This window comes from Hippoglossus stenolepis, chromosome 13 (assembly GCF_022539355.2).
Source record: "Hippoglossus stenolepis isolate QCI-W04-F060 chromosome 13, HSTE1.2, whole genome shotgun sequence".
In the NCBI taxonomy this organism is placed as follows: domain Eukaryota; kingdom Metazoa; phylum Chordata; class Actinopteri; order Pleuronectiformes; family Pleuronectidae; genus Hippoglossus; species Hippoglossus stenolepis.
The window spans coordinates 14,218,072-14,240,635 of record NC_061495.1 but is presented as its reverse complement, the minus strand read 5'-3'; the positions used below and the strand labels follow the sequence as shown (position 1 = coordinate 14,240,635).

Below are 22,564 nucleotides of genomic sequence, written 5' to 3'. Positions count from 1 at the left end.
GTTTGTGCTTGTGTAACCCACTTCTCCAGCAAACTGATCAAATTATTCACTGGAAAATAAGATTAATAGGCCTAGTTCTGCTGTAAAACACGCTTCAGGTCAATTATTTGGGAGATTCCGAGGATAAACTCATTACGCTATTTAAAGCCAATTCAAGGACATGCAGCATGAAGAGCTGTGTTGTAGATTAATCGCCACTAAAGGTCAACATGCGTTCAAATTGACGGAGATGCTATCTGTTATCCATCGGTATGAAGTGCAAAGTATATGTCGAACCTATAATGCTCATTACATGCAATTAAATGGGTCGGTCCTAATTACTAATCAGTCTCTTGTACCATTAGAGATGGAAATTAGAAAATACAAAACAGACCCCTGGGCGTCATTTACTCGGAATATATCGCACTCTCCTGTTATACTAGTGTTGGCATTTTGAAAGTGACGACCCACAACTCCGGAGACTTTTAATACTTTAATATTCCGACGGCAGGAGTCTGACTTTTTATCGCTCGAGCTCAAATCTCAGGACACTAACAGAACAATTGTTCGCGAATATAACAGACCAGTGTGATACATTTTTGTTCAGCTGGCTCCCAAGAACAACAAACAAACAACAACAAAAAAACTATACTGTTTATATTGCTATGCCCCAATCAGAATATTGGCTAGACCCTTCAGTGATTCTTTCTTCAGTGATTCCCGCCCACCTCTCTGGCAGCTTACCGATTTACATTTGAGCATAATGCAAGCATTAGAGGAGGCACAAGGCAGCCCTGATAAGTTACAAAGTGCTCCAGGGGTAAACCTCGTAAGAGAGGGTTTGGAGTTATTTACAGCGTTCAAATCCTTCAAAAATTCATGTCTGGAGGATGAGATTGGTTTTGCAGTTGATGCTTTGCACACAAAGCAAACACAATACGCACGGAGGGTGTTTAGCCGTAAATGACCAGATGACATTAATTCTAATTGACTGATCTCATCCCATGCTCAGGACCAGTGTGTGTGATGCTGCTCAGGACACAAGGGTCCTGTCAAGGCACAATGTTTGCTTGTATACACAAAGCCACAAAACAGAAACACACGAGACTGGCTTAGGAAATGAGGCACACAGGCGACTAAAAATGATTTTTAAATGCAATTTAATTTTCAATGAAGCAATACTTAAGTTGTATGGCATTTTGTATTCACAGATATGTTTTGATTGTGCAATGCCCATAATGAGAGTGCTCCAAAATTGCAAAGCCATTACAAAGGAGGTTAAAGGCAATGGAATTCCTCCTTATCACAAATGCTTTCTGTACAGTTGTTCCATTTGAAATGCATTTAATTGCAAATAGAAAAGAAGAGAGAGAAAGCCAACAATGCGAGGGGCTGAAGCATTTTCCTCGTCTGCTTTGAGTGAGCGTATTCAAATCTAAGCGGGCAGACAATGAGGGAAAGGAATCGTGCTCTGAATAGCCTCTCTCTCTCCTTTTCATTCCCAGGCCAATCCACAGCCTTCCTCTTCTCTGCTGTTAGGGGCGGGCTCTCCACTCGCAGCTCAAACTTCCTCGCCACTGTAGAACAACACATCCACCTGATCGCACAGTGGCGGCACACATGTAGGCACCATTCATCATGTACCTGTGAGAGACCTGTGTGGGAGGCCAGGGTCTGTAAATATGACGATCATCAAACACATACTCAAAGTCAGTGTTGTGCTCTCACACAGCTTTTCACCCACTTGTTTGACAAGGATGCAGCTCCTCACTTGAATCGGGCCCTTCCTCGAAAAGCCATGGCCAAGCCTTGACCTGGGGATCCCGCTCCCCAGTCGTTCCACCGAGGGGAGGAGTATCTGGGCATCGTGGGGTACAAAGTGCTTGAAGCCTGCGCCTTTGTTGGGGGCAAGCTGGGGGAGAACACCCCCAACAGATATGCTGACAGTCTCATGGGAGCGCGAGACGAAGTTGAAGCAAGAAAAGTGCACCCTTCAAACTTTCCAGTGCAGTGCTAGGAATTCTATTTCTTCTCAACAAAGATTTATACATATTTATACAAGCCCAAATACTGATAGGAAGGTGGCAGGGGGAAAAAAATCTTGGAATTGCAGAGGTAAACTATATGTAAATGCCATAAAGTAATAGACTTGTAGTGCAAATCACACCATTTTATCTTTAATTTTGCTTTCGTACCCTCCCCACTCCCCCCCATCCTCTTTCCTCTGGCTTAAAGGTGCATCAGAGATATGCATTTAAGCATATTCAGAACACGGGGCGTGAAATTAAATGTGTGGCAGAGTGAGAAAAATATACAGACGCTGGAGATGCCTTAAAAATAGTCATTTATGCAGATGGAGAGGAGTGAAATCATTTGCAATGGGATGACCCTCTCTCCAAGCATTTCTCCCCTCACTGTTCTTCCCTAATCTTGCACTGTATCTTCATTTTTCATTGAACTCGCCAGTTTGCTGCTAAGCAGCCTTGTAGATAAGGCAAAGTGCTAAAAGGAGACGACAGAAGGAGCTCAGTGGGCCCGTTTCTATTGCACTTTCACCCAAGGCAATGGGCAGAATTTAACGGATTCCTTCCAACATATGTTTTTGCCAGATAAGTAAACAGTGTGTGTCGGAAATGAAAAAAAAAAGCATTTGCAATTTAATGACATTACAGCTCCCAGCTTAGCCCGCCGTGCTGCGAGGCGAGGAGCAGAGAAAGGGGAGAGCGGAAGAATGGAACCGGGTGTCATCAATGTTTTTTTTTTCTTTTGCCTTGCAAGAAGCAGCACTGAATTCTTCTTATTCTTTTCAAACCCCTTCCCTTCTCCATCCCTTCCTGCTATTTTGTTCTCTTGCCCATAGTTTCCTCGCCTTTGTCAAAATGAAATTATCTATTATTTTATTCTGAAAAATTGCTATCCCCGTCATTCTACCCTCTCCAACATCTGATTCTCCCAGATTTTCTGGGCTAAAACACATCCACCCCGGCCACGGTGCCCTCACTCTCTCTCTCTTTCTCTTATATTCTCTGCCTCTCTCTCTCCCTCGCCCTCCTCCCTTTCCCTCCTTTGTCTGGCTTCATCAAAGTGCAATAGATGCTTGGCACAATAAAGAGGAGCAAGTCTCCATGTTGTCATAACATTCAGGACCTAATATGAGGACCAGTAGAAGGTGATGAGTTGGAGAGAGAATCACCTCCGAGTCTATAATTCGGCGGCAGCGAGCGATCCATCCATCTTATGTGAAACCCAGTGGTTTTCCTCTTTTCTCCCTGGCGGCTCTCAGGCAGCTGCCTTATTATAGGAGGCTAATTGTGCAGGAAAGCAGATTATGAGAGTGGTAGGATGTACTCCTTGACCATGTACTAATGTGATGACAAGTTTGGGGACCCTCTAAGCAAAAGGCGTCGCACGCCAGGGCACTTTTGGCACTGGCTATAATCTGCCTTTGGTATTAACCCAGCAAACCGGCTTGTTTGAGTATGGATCAATCGCTCGCTCATTATTTTTACAAGAAAGCTTTATATTCAAGGCGCTTTGCTGGTGTTGATCTCTCATTAACCATGCTATGTAAATGCACTGGCAATCCCTGTGTAAGGGATACGTCACCCCAGGGCCCGGGCTTGCAGAAGCATGTTAAGGAAAAGAAGGGGCAGGAAATTTGGGTCAGTCGCCGTCGCCAAAAGTTGAATTTCAGGTTTCGCTCAAAGCCCCCTGCTCAGCTTTTCTCTTTTAATGTGTTTTTGTTTGGTGATGTTGTGTTTTAAATGTCAGCCCCGGAGCTGTCCAGCAATTTAGGAGGCACAAAAAGCCCCGTCTCAGTGTTGCTTCCAAGTGTTCATGTTACCTCTGTTATCGCTGCTGGCTGCAACATTACACACACACACTTCATTCTCCCGTGGTCTTTTATCACCTCTGAGTGTATTGACTGTACAGGTAAAAGGTTAGATAGGGTCAAAACCCAGTGATAATATTACAGGACAAATAGAAGACGCCTGATCCCCCCGCGTCGAGTGGCGATGTTGCGTTATTAGCCCGGCTGCCGCTGAGCTAACGTACTTATCTGAGCAGAAAGGACCTGACATGTGACACCGGCGCTTGAATCTGCATGAATTGAATTAGCTGTCAAGATGCATTGTGCGTCAAATTAAGGGGGGAATATTTCAACTTGTTTACTCATTTCTCACATACATATACAAACATCCGACAATTCATGGCGCTCAGACGTCTCTTTGCCTGACAAGAGCTCACGAGCCACGTGGTACGAGAAAAACAGAGGATGCTGCCATATTTGGCTCCGTCGTGCACGGGCACGGTGAATGACGCAACAGGAAAGTGAGCCTGACAGCAGCAGGCATCGCTTGGCGTTTCTTTTTTTTTTGCGCCCCACATACATAAATCTCTTATTATTGCTCTGTGTTAGCGATGTATATTTTTACACCTGTCTGAACTAATATCAAAGTGCAGGGGGTTTCTTTTAGAGATTCAAGTTCATTTGTGTCTCCTGGAAGAGTTTGTATGGGTTCCATCTCTTTGAGGAGGGGGAGAAAAAAACATGGTGCCATTCCCAGGTTTCATTCCATTTTGAAAAGGACTGTCAAAGGGCACTGTTCCACTTGACCCATTTTAGTTCTCAGACAAACAACTCCAGTGAGCTTGAATTTACATATTGAAAGTTCCAGACTTTGCTGCCACGGATGTGTCATACATGGCAGCAGCAGTAGCACCAGCAGCAGCAGCAGCAGCAGCAGCAGAAGAAGCAGCAGCAGCAGACGACAGTTCAATGTGATGTGCTTCTATTCTTCGTTTGCGCCGCACTTTTAATTGCTAGTGGTAACTAAGACAGCCTGAATAAAAACCATGTCTCTTACATGTGGAATAATTAAGGAAAACATTTAGAGATGAGAAGCTCTCAGTGGCTCAGAGGGAGCACACACAGAGAGAGAGAGAGAGAGAGAGAGAGAGAGAGAGAGAGAGAGAGAGTAAAGGGACAGAGATGTCTCTGTGTCTGCAGGTACTTCAGCGGCTCCTAGCCTTGTAACATTTTTGTTTGCAGCACAGTGAGAGTGAAGGCCAGACTTTTGATTGCTTTCCCCGTCTCACATCTTTTCATAGATCCCCTTTCTTCCTGCACAGAGGCAAACAAAGCGAGAATAAATGCTCTGTTCAAAAGCCATTACCTTCAGTGTAGCCCACATTTGTGGTAACAAAGAAGATGGAAAATTTCCCTCGACACAATATGACTATAGGCAAAGTGCGATGGTGTGGCTAAAGAGTATGGCATGTCTGAAGGACCCCTGCATGTGATATCTCGTGGGACCATTCATAATAGATTTGTTCTGAAGACCTTCACATTGCCTCCCAATTAAGGTATGAAGTCATGCTCCTTCATCAGTATAACTAATGGCACGATTCACGAGGCGGCCATGTTTTCAGATTAAAGACGTGTTGTGCAAGTGTTGGATTTGCTGCTGAATATGATAAGGCGGTCATACGAATTATTGCTTTGCTGTCATCCAGCTACATGCATTCGTGGTTCTTTATGTGTTGTTATTATTAAGGCATCTATATGGTTGTTCCAGTGCATTACACCGTGGCTCGAAAAAAGTGTGTGGGGAAGAAAAAAATAATCTGACAGACATGAGATCAGTGTCAGCTCTACTAGAACAAGCACCTTACACTTTAAAACTCAATAACAGCCATGAGGAAATCACCCCTGTGCCGTTTGGACCGGCGTCCCTTTAGCAGGAAAGTGCGGCGAGCAGAGCGACAAGCCGTCCACCAAATCCCAGTTTCCATCCACCGAACGCATTCTCCAGCACTCCAGCATTTCGGTACACAAAGATTAGTTATGGAGCGACATATCATTTGGCAATGATCTATTTTGCCACTGTTAATTACAACAAGTCTGCAGAAATTTGACTGCTAAAACCCCCGATATCACAATGCGGGGTGTGAATCCCAAATCAAGCTTTGCACGCCGTAATCCTGTTAAAATGTAATAAATAATCCCTGTGAGTTAATGTTGGCAATATTTCATTTTAATAAGTTCTTGTAAAATGGAGGGGAGAGAGGGGGGGAATTGATGGCATTACAGCTCACTCATTTCAAGTGGGGTTGTGAGTGTGCATGAGGAAATCATTCCTTCTCATTAAAGGTGCAATCTCCGAGCCCCCCAGATCTTTGTTGTAATAACTGGGGAAAATAATCTCTTTTATTGATAGGCACATGTAGCAGAGAGTATGCCAACTGACAGGTACTTATCTTTTTGCCTGTGTCCTGTGTTATAGAAAGATATAATTCTTTGTGACTTCTCCCCGGGGCATCAGCTCTTCAACTTCATTATTTCTACTTATGATAGATATATATATATATTTTTTTTTTTCTCCTTGAAAACCTGAGAATTAATACGAGAGCCAGCAATCTCTGCCAGCGGTCATTTGGAAATGGAACAAAAAATGTCATGTCAGTTTAAAGAACATATTTTAAGGCTGCTCACTGGCATTATTCTAATTTATTGATGGATTCATAGAATAATCCGGTGCCTCATGTTTCGGGTTATTAACTTAATGATTTGCAGCTAACAGCTAAAGGATATTTTTTTTTTAAGCAGATCTAAAACATTGCCAAACATTTGATTGTGTCACTGCACAACATATTGACTCAAAAGTTTCCGTATTTATGTTTGTACATAGTGTTCTCATTTTGTATATTTTCCAAACCAGCCTTTGTAACGTCTGAACGTGGCTTGTAAAATAATAATCCCATTGAATAACACTGGATATGAATGTGGAGTTATTAGTGCAATGAGTTCCTTTAGACAGCAGTGGGAGCTTTAGAGTTCCACCGCCTCTCTCTTTGCAAATTCCCTCCTGCCTTTAAACTGACTTGGAACAGACATCCTCAGGTTGGTCTTCAGAACAACTCTCAACACTGTTTCCACTTAGGTGTTCAGAAAGACTTTAAAAAAAAATTCAGAGGCGAAGGTTAAAATCTACCGAAATCTTTGAAATTTGGGAGGTCATGGATATTGGCTTTTTGTTTTCCTTTTTTTCCCCCGCTTAGATGAGTCTGATGAGAAAATGTAACTTCTGTGTTTTGTTGACATTGGCTTTACTTCCTCTTTGTTTGCAGACCCATAAATCCCAATGTCATATGTGCAAGAAAAATAACACTAAAAAAAGCGCAAAAAATCAATTCCCCTTTTTTTCCCTTTAAATATTTTCTTTTCTTCTGACCTTGTGTGTGTGGAGAAGGACTGAAGCGGTAACCCTTCCCTTTAACTGGACTTTTAGAAACAAGGTAATAAACATAAAACACTCTTATTATAGACATATTTTCTGCTTTATATATTTTATGGGTTTATAGAAAGATATTTAATTTATTTGCCAAAAGTCATTATTTAGGGTTAAGACTTTTTTTTTTTATGAACAAACCCTGAATCTCTCAAAGCAAAAATAAAACTGACTTTTTATTTTTGTGATGGATTTTTGTAGTACGTTGTGTCAAAAATCCATTCTCTACAATTTTAAGGGTTTTAATTCATGAAGTATTAAACTGAATGTATTTTTTTAACTACTCAAAAACAACACAATGTGGTTGACACGGAAAATCCTGTATTCTCCCATCAACGGTGACATCCCTAAGTGTTTCCACACACAGAGTACGATTTCATCATCTTCAGCCAGGGTGTCGAAATAAAATACGTTTGTTCCTCTAATATAAAAAGTGCTTTAACGTGTATATTAACACATAATAATAAACAATTATATTGTTGCTGTAACAATGGATGTGTTAATGCCAGACATCCTGGCAGACACCCTGAGTGCAGTTCCCTCGTCTCACCTGCAAAACTCATGATTACCTCAACTCCCCCCTCAGCTCATCACCACCGCCCGGCTGCCCCCAACCTAATTCAAGCGTTCCCTCTCTGAACTCCAGCAGGGGTCCATCCACTTATTGCATTATGTACTATTAAACAAACTTGCACTTCTTAACAGCAGAGTCAGACTTCAGAGGCTGTGTGGCATGTTTATGGGGATGGACTTGTACAGTACACAGAGATTTCTCATTTCTTTTGGTGACCTTGGGCACAGTGACATGTACGGGTTTTTTTTCCAAGCTTTGATTTGCCACGTTCAGGTGTTGCGGAAAAGGTGCAATGCAAGATAATTTTGGCTTTTTTTTTTTTTCACCCCTCCTGGGAGCATAGAGGAGTAAGAAATACAGCAGCTCCCACTCTGGAGATTACAGGTAATATGGCACACAGCCTTCATAAACATTCTTGACCCAGCCTGATCATACAGATATTGCTCGGGGAGAGACTTTTCACACTTTGATTTGCCTAAAATGAGATGGAGAAGCCGGTGATCAGACTCTTTGAGGTTCCTCACTGAGGGGCCAGCGCTGGCTCTGTATCTCGCAGCGTTGGACACATGCACACACGTGCTATGACAACCGGGGCGAGCGAGAAACAGACTCCTGCAAACAAACTGCGGAAAATATCCTCAAAGAAGAGGTGATATTGATGTATAATTCATGTCAGAGAGAGAGAAAAAAATACCGAAATGATCCATCTCAAGCCATTGAAGCCAGGTGATAATCCACATGCTTGTGGGGCAGCCCTGGGCGAATTAGGGATGAGGAAACCATTGTACGTCCCTCTAAGGTCAACATGAGTTGAACCGGTGATACATATGTATGTTAATTTGCCTAATCTCACTTCTACAAATGTCTTACAGGCACATAAAGGGTTTAACACTAAGACATAATGATATCAGGGCATCAGACGGGGGGAGCTTATGAAAACATGAGGCAACCTGGGCTTTAAATGTGAAACCTTTGTATATGAACTGTCAATATAACTAAATAAAATGCACATTTAAAAAAAGGAAAATATTGCTATGGATTTATTTTCTTTAAAAAAAATAGACTTAATTCATTCTTAACTCGTATTTCATCTGGAGTACAGTTAAAAGATGTATGCTTTCTGTTTTAATCACATCTATGAGTTTAAAATACTGCAACATTTTCTGTGCTTTTTTGCATATTGTGATATTTTCCCTATATGAATAAAGCTTTTATTAAAACTTTCATTATCATTTCACAACTTCACTCCCTTTTTTTCTGAATTAAAGACACATACATGTAATATGTAGTTAAATTATAAATACGCTGGTTTTGCAGGAGGAGACTTTATCGCTCATAATCACTCATTAAATCTATTTTTCCCATCCCTGATCATCCTGATGACAAGAGAAAGTGTAATTGATACAGGCGTGCTGCTATATAGGTTTTTTTATAAGTTATAAGTGTTTACAATTCAATTGAAATCTTTATTTAATTTAAACAACACATTTTTTGTGTTTTCCAAGAGTTGCTCAGCACCTTCACAACATTTATTTTTTACACCAGGGCCTGATGCTCATCACTATACAACCATTTACAGTCACTCATCATCTACTCATTAATAACACTGATTCTCATTTGAGTAAATGTGTTGTTATGAGAATATTTAGATTCTGGACCAATGTGCAAGTACATATGAAAAAGTAAACCTGCAAAACGTATTTGTGAAATGAGATGAAGGAATTCAAGAAAAGCCAAAGTGAAGGCTGACAACCAAAAGACATGACTTCTGTTCAGGGTCTTTATTTGGTTTTGGTTTAAATAAACTTTTATACAAGAATTACAAAATGATTTCAACCTTCAGTCTTAACCTGCGATTCAGATTTTACCCCCCTGTTGTGTTGAGTATATAGGAATTAAAGGAGAGAAATATTTCATCAGAAAAAGTTTCCTCCCCACTCGTCTCCATAGTTGCATGTCCACCTTTCCCACTCAGCTCCCATCTTGGAAGAAAACAAAAAAAAAACATAGGCTATATCTATTCAAAAGGCATTTAGTCCATTTCTTTCTTGGCCGGTAAACCCATTCATCAATTGTTCTGGCTTGTAGATTGCATTCTAATGCTAATCTGGCGTGTTAAATATCTTTTTGTTCCCCTTTCACCGTTTTGTCATTCAGTTTATCCAGTTCTGGCCACCCATTTTATTTATTTATGCGCCTGCTTCCATTCATGCGCTCATGTATTTTTTATTATGTTGTTTCACTGTCATGCAGTGTCAACTCACTCTATTCACTGTGGGCTACTTGAAGGGCTCGCAGGGACAAAGCGTGTACACATTGCAGTGCTATTCACTCCGGCCAGCTGGATCGGCTGAGAAAAAAAAAAAAAACCTTGTGAAAAGAAATCCTCCACAATGGACACAGAAGAAGTGCACAATGCTAACAGTTTTCCAAATACCACTGATTGCTTTCATCACAATGAGGGAAAGCAGCCGCTTTTGCTGAGCTCCACTTCAACAAACAACACTCTCACAAAACCTCCCAACCCACGTTTTGTTCCCAGACAAAAACTCCTCGACCGTCTAAACGCTCCCAGAGTTGAAAAAAAGTTCTTTCAGCATCCCCCTCAACCAACCCACCCACCCCACCTCCTTTCTCTTCTTTTTCCTTTCTCCTCAAGGAAAAAGAAAATATAATAAAAAAAAAGGGCCAAAAGAAAGAGAAAGAAATGGCCACTGAACTCATAATGCAAGTTCTTTTATGCAGAGCTCTGTGTTTTAATCAGACACAGGCTGGATTCACCCCCTTTCATGACACCTAGAATTCATTTCAACAATCTGGATTTTGTTTTTTTTGTTTTTTTAATTTAACACAAATCCATTTCATTTTCTGGCTCAACAAAACAAAAATACACCAAGGATTTGAATTAACGTAAAAACAAAAATTACTGAAAGAAAAATAACCTTAACATTTTTTTGAATATTAGAAAATGAAGTGTAAATACCACCAGTTTTTTTTATTTTTTATTTTTTTTTTACTTCCATGAGGCTGTAAATAAATCGCACTAAAGGTCACTTGCGCGTTATTTTCGGGGCCCAATAAGAAGGAAGTTCCGTGGAGAGAAGTGATCGGGGCGACACAATGGAGAACATAGCGGTGAAAGGGTGTAATTAACCGTGACGGAGATAATTATCCCTGGACTGTCCAAATTAGTTTTGCATAATCGCTCTGATCCTTATGAATTAATCTCTCAGTGTAATCTAGGAGGGAGGAGAAGGAGAACGTTCTTAAATAACGCGCATTACGCGAGAGATCTAATGGTGGTGAAAGTCAACGTGCACGCAGCAACACACACACACACACACACCATGCACCTGTCGTGCACGTGAGGGCGTGCACCCCCTCAGGACAGGTGAGCATTTTTAATTATAGGCCAAGTAAATGCGCTTTTTTTTTGTGCCGACTTGGGAGCGCACAGGTTGTTTTTTAAAGCCCCAAAGACGAGTGTTCTGCAGCAAAAGCATCCCTCTCTCCATCCCTCTCTCTCTCTCTCTCTCTCTCTCTCTCGTACTCCCTCTTTCTTCCTCTCCTTTTTTTTCCTGGGAAGCGAAAGCTCAAGAGTTTTATCTTCCCCCATTCACGATTAAAATTGTGATAAATAAGGGGTTTTTTTTTTTTTTTTGGCTCTTGATTACAATGGGCTGATTTAGATTTCCTCCCCCCCACCACCACCCACCCACCACCACAAGTGATGCCATTCACAGCGCGGACAAAAGCGGCCTTTGGAGGATACCTTACACTTCACCTGGACCGAGGAGCAGAGAAAGAGAAAAGATAACAATCTTGTTCATCTCACCAAGAACTACAGCCTGCGATCCCCTTCCGTTTTTTGTTTTTTTATCAATCCGAAGACGCTTTATTGTGTAGTCCTTTTTTTGCTCAACAAGTGAACAGTAGCAATAGGTTTGAAGTACAGAACGGAGGTTAAAGAAAACACAAAAAAACATACAAATTCCATAAGAGTTAGATAAAAATGTTTTTCTTCTTCTTCTTCTTCGTCTTCTTCTTCTTCTCCTCCTCCTGCACACGATACCAGGAGTTGTAGAGTGAGGGATCAAGAAAAAAATAAAATTGAGAAGGCTAAACTCCCATTTGCATTTTTAAAATGTTTGTACTTTTCTTTAAACCCGAAAGTTTGCAATGCACTGGAAATTGAATACCACCTTCAAAATAAATTACATCCGTCTCATGTGCAAATATTACAGAACTGGTATTGTCCTCTTTAGAAAAAAAAAGAAAAAAGAAAAGGTCTGGGTTCACCATAGATTCCACTAAACAATAAATATTACAGACATCTATAAAACGGTTTAAAAACTCAAAATATACACCGGATTTCTAGGTTTCCTGGCCCTATGTCTCAAACACTAAGCCTATAACGGCAAATAAACTAGAGTCATTTTTATCTGTACACATTTACAGTCACTCAAGAGAGAGGATGGAGCGGTGGTGTTGTGACAATCCTCCTTGATCCATGAATTAGACCCCTACAACATGACATCTGAGAGGAAACGCGGTGGTCCCGTGATTGACAGTGTCATTGGAGGCTACAGGCTGCAGCCCTCGGTTCCAACGGGCTCAAGCAGGTGCAACTTGCAAAAACAAAAACAAAAACAAAAAAAAACGGTAGAAATCGACCACCTTTCAAAATGAGTTTTCACAAATTGTTCTGATGCCCCTTCCTCTCCAACGTGTGCCGTGTGTGTGTGTGTGTGTGTGCCATCCTCCAGTCCTCCCTCTGCGCGCACACAGGGGGACGGCTGCGTAATAATAGATTAGAGAGTTCTCTAAATAAGCATTACCTTAGATAAAGGCGTTAATCAATGTACATACACATGTGATATCTGAGACGACGAGCACTTCATCACATGTACAAGTTTGTGCATGCATAATAAAACTCTTGCATGGATAACTTTTTTGTTTGAATGAATTTCTTATAGAAGTCCAAACTGGCCCTATCATAACGCCGCAGCGTACGCCGGGTACGGTTCAAGTTGAGGTTTCCCCATCCCGGGGAGCAGAATGTACGCTAAGGGCGGCTGGAGTCCCGCTGAGGGCCAGGCCGAACAGTTACAGGGGATCATGTAGCCCGGGTTTCCAGGGGACGGGTGTGAGTGAGTGTGGGCGTGCGTCCCGCCACCTACACTCCCGGCGAACGCCGCGGCGGCTCCCGGCGGGTAGCCCAGCGGGGACGCGTACTGAAAGGAAGGCTGGGAAAGCTCTGACATCTTGGATCCCAGGTCGAAAAAGGAGTAAGGGTTCGCGGACATGGACGGGTTGAAGAAGACCCTCGCCGCCGCGGCCGCAGCAGCCGCCGCCGCCTTGTCCGCGTGCCCCATGACGGAGTCGGAAAGCGCTCCCATGGAAAGCCCGCTCACTTTGAGCGCGTCGTGCTCCCCGAGGTTGTAGGGCATGGGGAAGGAAAACTTATCTTTCTTCATCAGAGTCTTGGGCTTCCGTCTCGGTCTGTATTTGTAGTCTGGATGCTCCTTCATGTGCATCGCTCGCAGCCGCTTGGCTTCGTCGATGAACGGCCTCTTCTCGGACTCGGTGAGAAGTTTCCACTCCGCTCCCAGTCGTTTGCTGATCTCGGAGTTGTGCATTTTGGGGTTCTCCTGGGCCATCTTCCTGCGCTGGGCTCTGGACCAGACCATGAAAGCGTTCATCGGGCGTTTGACGTGATCCATTGGTTTAGACATGTTGGCACAAAAGCGATTCTAGAAAAAAAAAAAGACAAAAACGCAGTTTAAAATAAAAGAAACCCAAAGACTAAACAACTTTACGCACAGCAAATCCCAAACAAAAGTTCTGGACGCTCATTCAAATTCACTCCACAATCCACAACAACCACAGCTCGCGTTTCGCCTATACTTACTGAAAGAGTTCAGTTCCTCATCCCTCCGTTGTACAATCTACTGAAAAGTACAAGTGGCTGCGTCCTTGCGTGCGCTCAGCTTATGTTTTCTGCTCCATGGTGGCATCCATCAGCGAAAGCCTGTGCGCCTTTAGCAAAGCGGGGTGGAGGGAGGGAGAAAACACACGGTCCTGTCGCCTGAGACTGTCAACAGCAGCAGCGTTTACGCAAGTGGATGACAACTCCCGCTCGCCCCATGTGAAATACGAGGATTTGTGTGGCAGGTAGTGAAAGTGCCGGTGGCGCATGCGCAACAGCAGCAGGACGCGCATCCCAGTGTTGAGCGATTTTTTTTTTTTTCTCTCTCCCTCAAATCCCACCCCGAGTTCGAAAAGAAAAGGCACCTCTTCATTATTATTATTATATATCTTTATTAAGGGCGTTTGAACTCGGAGTGGTGACCTCGCCTGCCGCCTGAGCTCATTGGTCTAATTTGGTGGATTATTGTTTATTCTAATGAGGAACGTGTCAAAATGGAATTAGGCCTTTTTCTAAAAAAAAAAAATTCAATTGCTCTTCTTCACATGGATGAAGGAGGGAATGAGCCTCTTTAACACACACATCTTATGAAGGTGGCTGCAGCACAGTCAGGGTGCATGGATGGAATCTGAGTCATCTAACTCTTAAAAAGCAGTTGCCCCCTCTTTCTTTTCCCCCCCTCTTATTATTAAAAAAACACTTGTCATTACACGCCTAATCACCACTTCCTCTCTGTTCCATTTGTTTAATTGACAATCTCACAGGCTTGAATCGGCTGCTGTCACTTCTGTCCCTTCCCTTCCCCATGGGTGGCACTGCCATTGGGAAGAAAGAAAAAAAGTGGAGAGTGTGTGTGTTTGTGTGTGTGAAAGAGAGAGACAAGAAAAAGTAAAGGAACGTCTTCTTTAATTTTCTAGATATTGTGGCATTTTGGCGTAAATACTAAAATGCTGAGGAGGTCTGAAGTGTTTCTAATCGCGCGCGGTGGAAATTAATTACTTTCCTGAAATCCCCCCTTTTCACTTTCACTTCAAAGGACCTTCCCAAGGGCAGCGAATCGACAACTGGAATTAGGTTGTCGAATATTCAACTAAGCAATTACAGCTATCTGCAGGACTTGTTGAGTAAATTGTAGGTTTAAGTGGTTTGTTCTCGCACCTTCCCCGTTGTACATAATTATATACAGTGCATGTGTATGGAAAAAAAAGAAAGAAAGAAATAAGAGAGGAGGCTGCATGGAACAATATCATAAATGAGGAATTAGGCTGTAGGTCGATACAAATGGATGTCAAATTCAATTCATGCACTGTTGTTCTTTTTTATTTAACAGTTCAGCCTATTTAGGGAGAGTTTACACAACATGGAGTTATTATTATTATTATGAATAATAATAAACGTTGGATAAATAATAGGCCCAATAACGTGGGGTGTAAGTTGAGTGACGACCAATTCCACTGAAATTGTGCGTAATTTCCAACAGCGCCCTTAATTCCTGCTGCGCGTAAATGTCCCGTTTAATGTGGATTTTTTTTCTTTCTGTGAACTTAAAAATAAAGCTGTCTGAGTGAGGCACCATTCTTTTGTCTCAAGTACCTGACAAGGTGAGGATGATCCACGCCATGGAGAAAAACAGACAGACCTGCTGCTGCAGCCTGTATAAACTCTGCAGCCGCAGCATCTCTCGACACCGTGCGCGCCTCTTTGTCGGCTTGTCATTCCCCTCGATAACATTCCTGCAATGACGCGCTCCGTGCTCTCACTCCGCAGGAGCATCTGCCTCTCATGACACAAACCTGGGGGGAGAAAAATATATATATATATATGTGCCGTGAATTATGTGAATAAGTTACGGCGAAAAAGTTCATATCTGGAGTGGACCGTCACAGGTGCGTAATTTTGCGCACATGCCAGAATCTAAACTGGCCTATTTGGGGTATTTCTTAATTTCGTATCACTTTCCCTGTTCTATTATTTTTATTGAGTAAAATTTTTTTATCACATCTTCTCACTGTCTCACCTTCTGCCTCAGTGTGTTTTTTATTAACATGTGTTTGAGGCTATTACATGATGATGATGATGCCTGGGCCTGTAGTTGAGGCTGCAGCATGAACAGGAGGTGAATCCACCCAGTGCATTTCCTACTCATAAAAAAAATGTCAAGATTCGTTGTATTTATTGCAAAAATAAATTTGCAGGGAGAGAAAACATTAATTTATCCAATTTAGTAATTTAGCTGAGATTAGACTCAAATAATATTAATGTAATAATAATAATAGTAACACCTCCTGTCTGTGTTGCCCCCTCTTTTCTTTTTCTTTTTTTTTACAGATGCCTGGGTGTTGAAAATAACACTTAAATAATTCAAGATGAGTTAGTGAGAGTGGGAGAATTACCTGCCGATAAAACCTGAGTCCAGCCTCTGAGACGGAGCCAGCACTCCCACCTCACAGCACACGGTTGATAAGACTGAATAGAAAAATATCATGCAAATAGAAGGCAGACAGCAGCAACAACAAGCCCACGGGGACATATTCCTATACCCCGGCAGAGATCGCACACAGTTCACTCCAAAGTGCTAAAGCCATCACTCTGAAATAGGAGCCCCTGGAGGTGCAAGAATCTTCATGATAGCAGCACCAAACAGTTTATTCGCTCCCCAGCACTCCACATAACTCTGGGATAAAGCAGAAACAAATTATGGAGAGGGTTGATGAGGATCCCTGGATAATCCCAGTTTGTATAAAGAGGCCCCGTCTATAAAGAATATTGCAGGATGTCTACTTCACCTCCTCTTTCTTTATGAGGTGTTCAGTGTTATTCTCCCGTTGGAAGTGGTGGGAGGGGAGTCAAGTTTTAAAGTAAATTGATTTCAAGGGAACACAGGTTGACCTCCTGCTATCAGATGGCTTTTCCTTGTGAGCATGGGTAAACAACAATATCTGCTGTTTGCCACTTCAAACCCCACAGAGTGGAGAGTATTTACTGCCACATGAAAGTTTGCTCATTACCGAGGAGGTCTGAAGAAAGGGAGAGGGAGGGGTCCTGATTGTGTACCTGATGTGGTTTCCTTTTCAGCTTGTCTGATCACAGCTCTGCCAGGATCTTCCTCCCTTCTTATTCTTTTTTTTTTCTTCCCCTTTTTCAGCTCGGCTGCTCTCACGCACGGAGGCCGGGGCCCAATAAGGCAGACGCACCTCCACAGTCGAAAGTCCTCTCGGTTTCCATCTGGTAATTTCCACTAATGCTCGTGCCAATTGCTCCACTTTTTCCAGATGATCTCCTGATTAAGGATTTACTCCGCAGATAAGCAGCACAAATGTGGGACGAAATATTTCATTAATTTAGCTGAAGCCCTATTTAAAAGCATGACTGATATAACGCTGGAGATGTAAGGGGGAATAAATATAATGTACTTTCTTTTACAATCACTGTACACTTTCTGTTAACTCTCTTTCATCACGTTGCCTATTTATATAAATAGACTCCAGTCGCGGATGATGAGGACAAAGAAATTCATTTAATAAAGAGATTTTTCAATAAGGAAATAAAAATAAAAATAAAATAGATGTGAATGAATTTTTTCCAGCAAAGCAAACATGTAATATAAGCTGAAGGACACAAGTGTTCACTGCATGATGTGGAGGGTATATTGAAAGTCAATGTGTCACTATCACACACCATTAGCTGCAGGATCTTATCTTAAGTGAGCCTTTGATAAAGTGCTAATGACAAACAGTTTAGCGTTGCAAGGGATCCAATTGATTACTATTTAAAGATGATTGCATTTAGATTAGAAGTCATTTTGTCTAATGAGGTTTCTTTAGAGCTCCCACAATATGTAGAAAATATGCTTAAGTGCAAGGCAATGTAATGATCGGATTGGTGAGGAGACAATGCCCGACTTCAGCGCCACTTCAAATGAGTCACACAGAATGTCTGAATAAATACATAATTAATGTGAATAAAGTTAATATTTGTTTTTGTGGTTTAAAGATGTGACCTATTTTGAACGTTGTGTTCTGAAAATATATTCAATAAGTGCCAAATGAGTTGTGCAGTTCTTTAATCGCTCTAATTATACAGTCTTTATTGCTCCTTAGGGCAGACTTTCACGTCTTTGTCTCAGTGGGAATTATTTTGGTGAAGAACCAAAATATTTACTCAACCACAACCTAAATATTACGCATATCAAGAGGAATTGAGAAATAATCCCCTCATAGAGCGCAGTATTAACTTAATCACATTAGTCAAAATACTATTGATAGTGGTCATGATCCCTAGTGAGGGAATCTGTGATTCACAATAAAACAGCCATACAAGATAGAACACACTGGAGTGTGTATTAAAGACTGGGGCCTGGAACAGGCAAATGGCCCTGAGGAGTGTGAGAGAGTGTGTGTGTGTGTGTGTGTGTGTGTGTGTGTGTGTGTGTGTGTGTGTGTGTGTGTGTGTGTGTGTGTGTGTGTGTGTGTGTGTGTGTGTGTGTGTGTGTGTGTGTGTGTGTGTGTGTGTGTGTGTGTGTGTGTGTGTGCGTGTGTCAATGCTTGAATGATGGTGAAGAGGGAGGAAAGAGGAGTGATTGTCAGTTCGATCTTGGAGGACCTGAACTGACAGATACAACAAACTTTGAAAGCACATTATGGAGGGAGAATGGCTACACAGAAGGATGTGGAGTCCGTGAGGTTGATAAGACCTTCATCTTTAAACCGCCGCTTGTCAAAGTATTATGTGTAATCTCACACTGCAGAATATCTCCAGACCCCGAGGGGCAAACAAAATAGCAGCTGCAATCACACGACTCCCTGGATCATTAAAGAAAAGAAGAGGGAAAAAAACGACCTACCCTACCCTGTGCAGAAGTCTGATTTTTGAACTCTGACTGCCGCTACCCCCCACGGGGCGTGTGTGTTTAGCTTAAACCTGCCGCATCTTCTCCGTTGCACGAGTCCTGTGGTTCAAATCCACAGATACTTGTTTTCCTCCAGGCGCTGAGATGACTTTTCCCATGATAGACTATTTTGAACCATTTAGCAGATACATTATCGCTAGCCTTTCTTCCTCATTATATTCCCCTTATCGCCGCAGCATCGCTGCAAAGCCCCCAAATAGAGAGTTGTAATTACCCAGACTGCCACCTGATAGCGGCCCTTCTATCAGCTTTATCACTCCAGGTCCTGCTAACTCATCACAGGGACAGAGGGAAGAAAAGGCCTGCTTGTGGCACAGCCTGCAACAGATAGCTCATCTCAGATACATTTATAGTTGCAGTTGGGATCAGAGAAAACTGATGCACCAAGGCAATTTTTTTATCCACCCCTTCCCTTCAACCCCCACAAAGACTGCTCTCTCTCAGTCCTCTCCCAGTCTCCCGCTCTTTATGTGGAGGCTGAATTGAGGCTGCTCCACAAACAAAAAGTGATCCAATCTCCTTGAACCCATGGCAGGGCAGTAACATGCTATTTGGGCTTTTCATAGTGTGCCATCGTCCTTGAGAGAAAGAGGGGGGGGAAACAATCCAGAGGGTGACTTGTTCATCTTTAACACTGCACAACAGGAAAGACACTTGCATAAAAGTTGACAGTATAGTGCTTCCAGCTTATTAACCACCTTTAACCCTTCTCGCAAGTTTCCGCGGCGTTATGAATAGGAAATGAAGCAGTGAATCTATGGATTTGTGTTCATCTGGGCTGAATGAACGCTGGTGAATGCGCTGAAAAGTTGAGATGAAAGGTCAAGATTTATTCAGATTCAGTCTTTTGTAGACACACGTCTGCAAAAATGACAAGTGAAAGTTAAATATGATAAAAATCAAACTCAAATTATTCACAGCTCTGCTATTAAAGGTGACCTTTGTGATTTCTTTTTTTTTTTCTCCTCCGCAGAAATCGTCGCCCATTGTCGGATGAAACAGCCAAGGCAAAAGCATAAATAAAATTACTTCTTTCTTTCAGAGAACGTGACTTTAAATGTTGTGAAATGATGTGTGGTGAGGAGTATGTCCAATTGCAACAAGTGAAATGAGATCTATGGAAGCGATATTAATTAACTTTCATAGAGTTTTCCGAAAAACCTTTGAGATAAAGGGAAATAAATAAAATGTTGACGTTCTTTGACTTGCTGACAGGACAAAAGAATGATCGCACCTCTCCTGCCACTTGGTTTTTTATTTTCCGAGCGTATAATTGTCTGACAATACAGAGTGTGCGTTTGCATTTGTATGTCACAATCGCCATCCTGCATCTTTTCCTGTCATGCATTGTGCGAGCGGCCCCTGCTCTTCTCCATCACTTGTAACAATGAAAGGGCCTTTGTGCCTCTACTCATCAGTATGTCAAAGAAACAGCCTTATAGTGACTGTGACCTCCATCAAATGGGAAAATTGTGAGGATGCATTGGAGCTCTATGGTTCCCATGGCCTGGGCTCATTCTGACAGAGGCACTCCAACGCAGGCTGAAAAGAGAAATCAATCTTATGTGAGGAGATTAACTGACCAGGATAATAACCATGTAATTGAGAGAGGACAAAAAAAAAGAAAAAGTCCTACACTTCTGAAAAGAGTGAAATGACTGAGTTCCTGCAGATGGCTCGTCGCTGCAGTTTGCGGCAGTGTTGTCTTACACACCTCGGGGGACAAGACATGTGTCCATTCCAACAACTGGATGAGTTCATTTTGCAGACGGAGAAGGACTGGTGATGGTCGCACTGCATCCTGGACCGTGCCGCGCTCGGGCGTGGACGTGCGTGTCCTCCTATAAGCGCCGGTTTGAATGACAATATGATCAATGGGAGGGCAAGTGTCCTGTCAGCACGTCCTGTTCGCTGAGGTGGAGGTGGAGGTGGTGGAGGTGGGGGGGTCTGACGGTGGCTGTCTCAGGTGATCTCATTATTTGATGGACACCGCAGTAGGAGAGGCCGCGCTCACACTGGCCTCTCTCGTGTCGCTCACTTAATCAGGCCATTACTCATGCAGAGCGGCGAAAGGCACTTATAGGAAATATTGATCATATTTTGACAGAGTATCCCCCATCCATAGTCAGCAATGCTTTACACACCCGCCGCTGATACCTGTGCTAAGCATCATTAGATGCCATTGCAGAAGGGTTACACTTATCAGCATTCCAAAGCAGACAGCCTGTGTGTGGAGATGTTTGCCTAACAATTTTTCAGCTAATCTGTTTACTCGCAGTGTTTATCTAAACAGCCTGAGAGGGGAGGGATAGTAAACCAAGGGAACACGGCTTTTCAAAATTAAACACTTCAAAGCACTAATCGCCTGCGTGAAGATTAATGAATTACTCTTAACGAACGCTCGGCTCAGTTTTTCACTTGTGCAGTTTGGCTCAAATCAATACCTACGCAGAGCTGCACACTAGAGAGATAGCTATAACCCAAAGGCCAGGACCCTGCGAGAGTCAGATCACCCTCCCGTGGGACATTTGCTGTGACACGCCTAAAGAGCCGAGCTCCAGCAGGGGCCCCGGGGGCTGTTTGCGTTTGGCAGCACAAGCCAAAAGTATCTCCTCTGTCCAAATTAAGCCTCGCCAAGGGTCAAGTGAAATCAATATGTTAATCCATAAATTGTCCCGTGTGATAATTACAGAGAGGAACAGTAATTACAAAAGACATTAATTTACTTCTTAGATTCTGTGCCAGGGGGAAAGGGTTTCACCCGCAGCCCTAATTCATCTGGAGGCAAACAATTCACAGAGGAAGCGTCCTCTTTTTTTTCAAAGCAGCAGTCGATTCTTTTAAGGAACAGTAGGTGCACACAAGCCCCCGGTCAAAGCACTTTTGGATATGCTAAAGGTTTTGTTTGAAGGTTCCCGTGTAGTCAACTCCAGGGTTCTTACACTGGTCAATGATCACAAAGGTTTCGCGGAATATGCACTTTTGTTCCCTGTGACAATGTAGGGCATTAGCATAATAATAATATAAAAAACCTATATGGGCTATTAAGGGATAAAACCTTGATGTACTCAGCTAAAGACACATGGAGCACCACACAAACACCACGCTGCTTTAATAGGGCGACAACCTGTATACATTTTGATCTTTTTTCTTCTTTTTGAGGCATGGCACAAACATCGTGCAGGCATTCTTCTCTGAACCCCAGGATGCAGCTGGTCTGCCACTCGCTGTGCACTGTCAAGTGTAAGAAATGAGTCTCTTTTATCAGGACGGAGCAAATCTGGGCTAATGTGTCTGGTAGAGAGTGTCCCAGGGAGCCCCGCTCCCCCATTCTTTGGCCATTCTTTCCACTTTGCTCCTCTCCTGCACTTGGGATAATTGCAGTTTAATTGGGTGACAAGAAATGAAAACTGTGTCCACATTATCTAGGAGTATCTCTTTTTCCTCCAGCCTGCCATCAATTCAAAGAAGCCCATTTATCAGCACAGGGAAACTGATGCTTGGTCAGCGGAGGAGAGGCTTTGAGCACCGGTTAGCAAAATGAAGAGAGAAAGGGGCTGGGAGCAATGGGAGGGGGTGTGACAGCAAAGAGAAATGCTCTTTGTGTCTTATCGTAACCATACATTCATCTTGGAGATGCATATCATTCTAGTGCTCTAAATCAATAAGAAGACAATGACATGATTCCAAGAATGATTTCTTTCAGGGAGGGAAAAGATATCCATTCTTCAACTCAAAATCATCAACAGTTTTCTTTGAATGCTTGAGTTTAACTATCCAGAGAAACCTCACAAAACCTGCAGCACGTCCACATCAGTTCAGCAGCCCAGACAAACGCGCTAGAGACGATCAGCGCGTCTCCAGGTTTGAGGCTCAGATGT

General features: G+C 42.6%; 1 protein-coding gene across 1 annotated transcript; it reads right to left on the bottom strand.

Annotated features, from left to right (window-relative positions):
• Positions 1 to 11,098: 11,098 nt before the first annotated feature.
• On the bottom strand, positions 11,099 to 14,920 carry sox21b (SRY-box transcription factor 21b). The gene is made up of 2 exons (XM_035173649.2): positions 13,757 to 14,920; positions 11,099 to 13,598 (listed from the first exon to the last, which is right to left on the bottom strand). The coding sequence occupies exon 2, from the start codon at positions 13,578 to 13,580 to the stop codon at positions 12,840 to 12,842; it is 741 nt and encodes a 246-aa protein (XP_035029540.1). The 5' UTR covers positions 13,581 to 13,598; positions 13,757 to 14,920; the 3' UTR covers positions 11,099 to 12,839.
• Positions 14,921 to 22,564: the final 7,644 nt, after the last annotated feature.

Coding starts and splice junctions, on each gene's coding strand:
- sox21b (XM_035173649.2), bottom strand. CDS start 13,580: ATGTCTAAACCAATGGATCACGTCAAACGCCCGATGAACGCTTTCATG.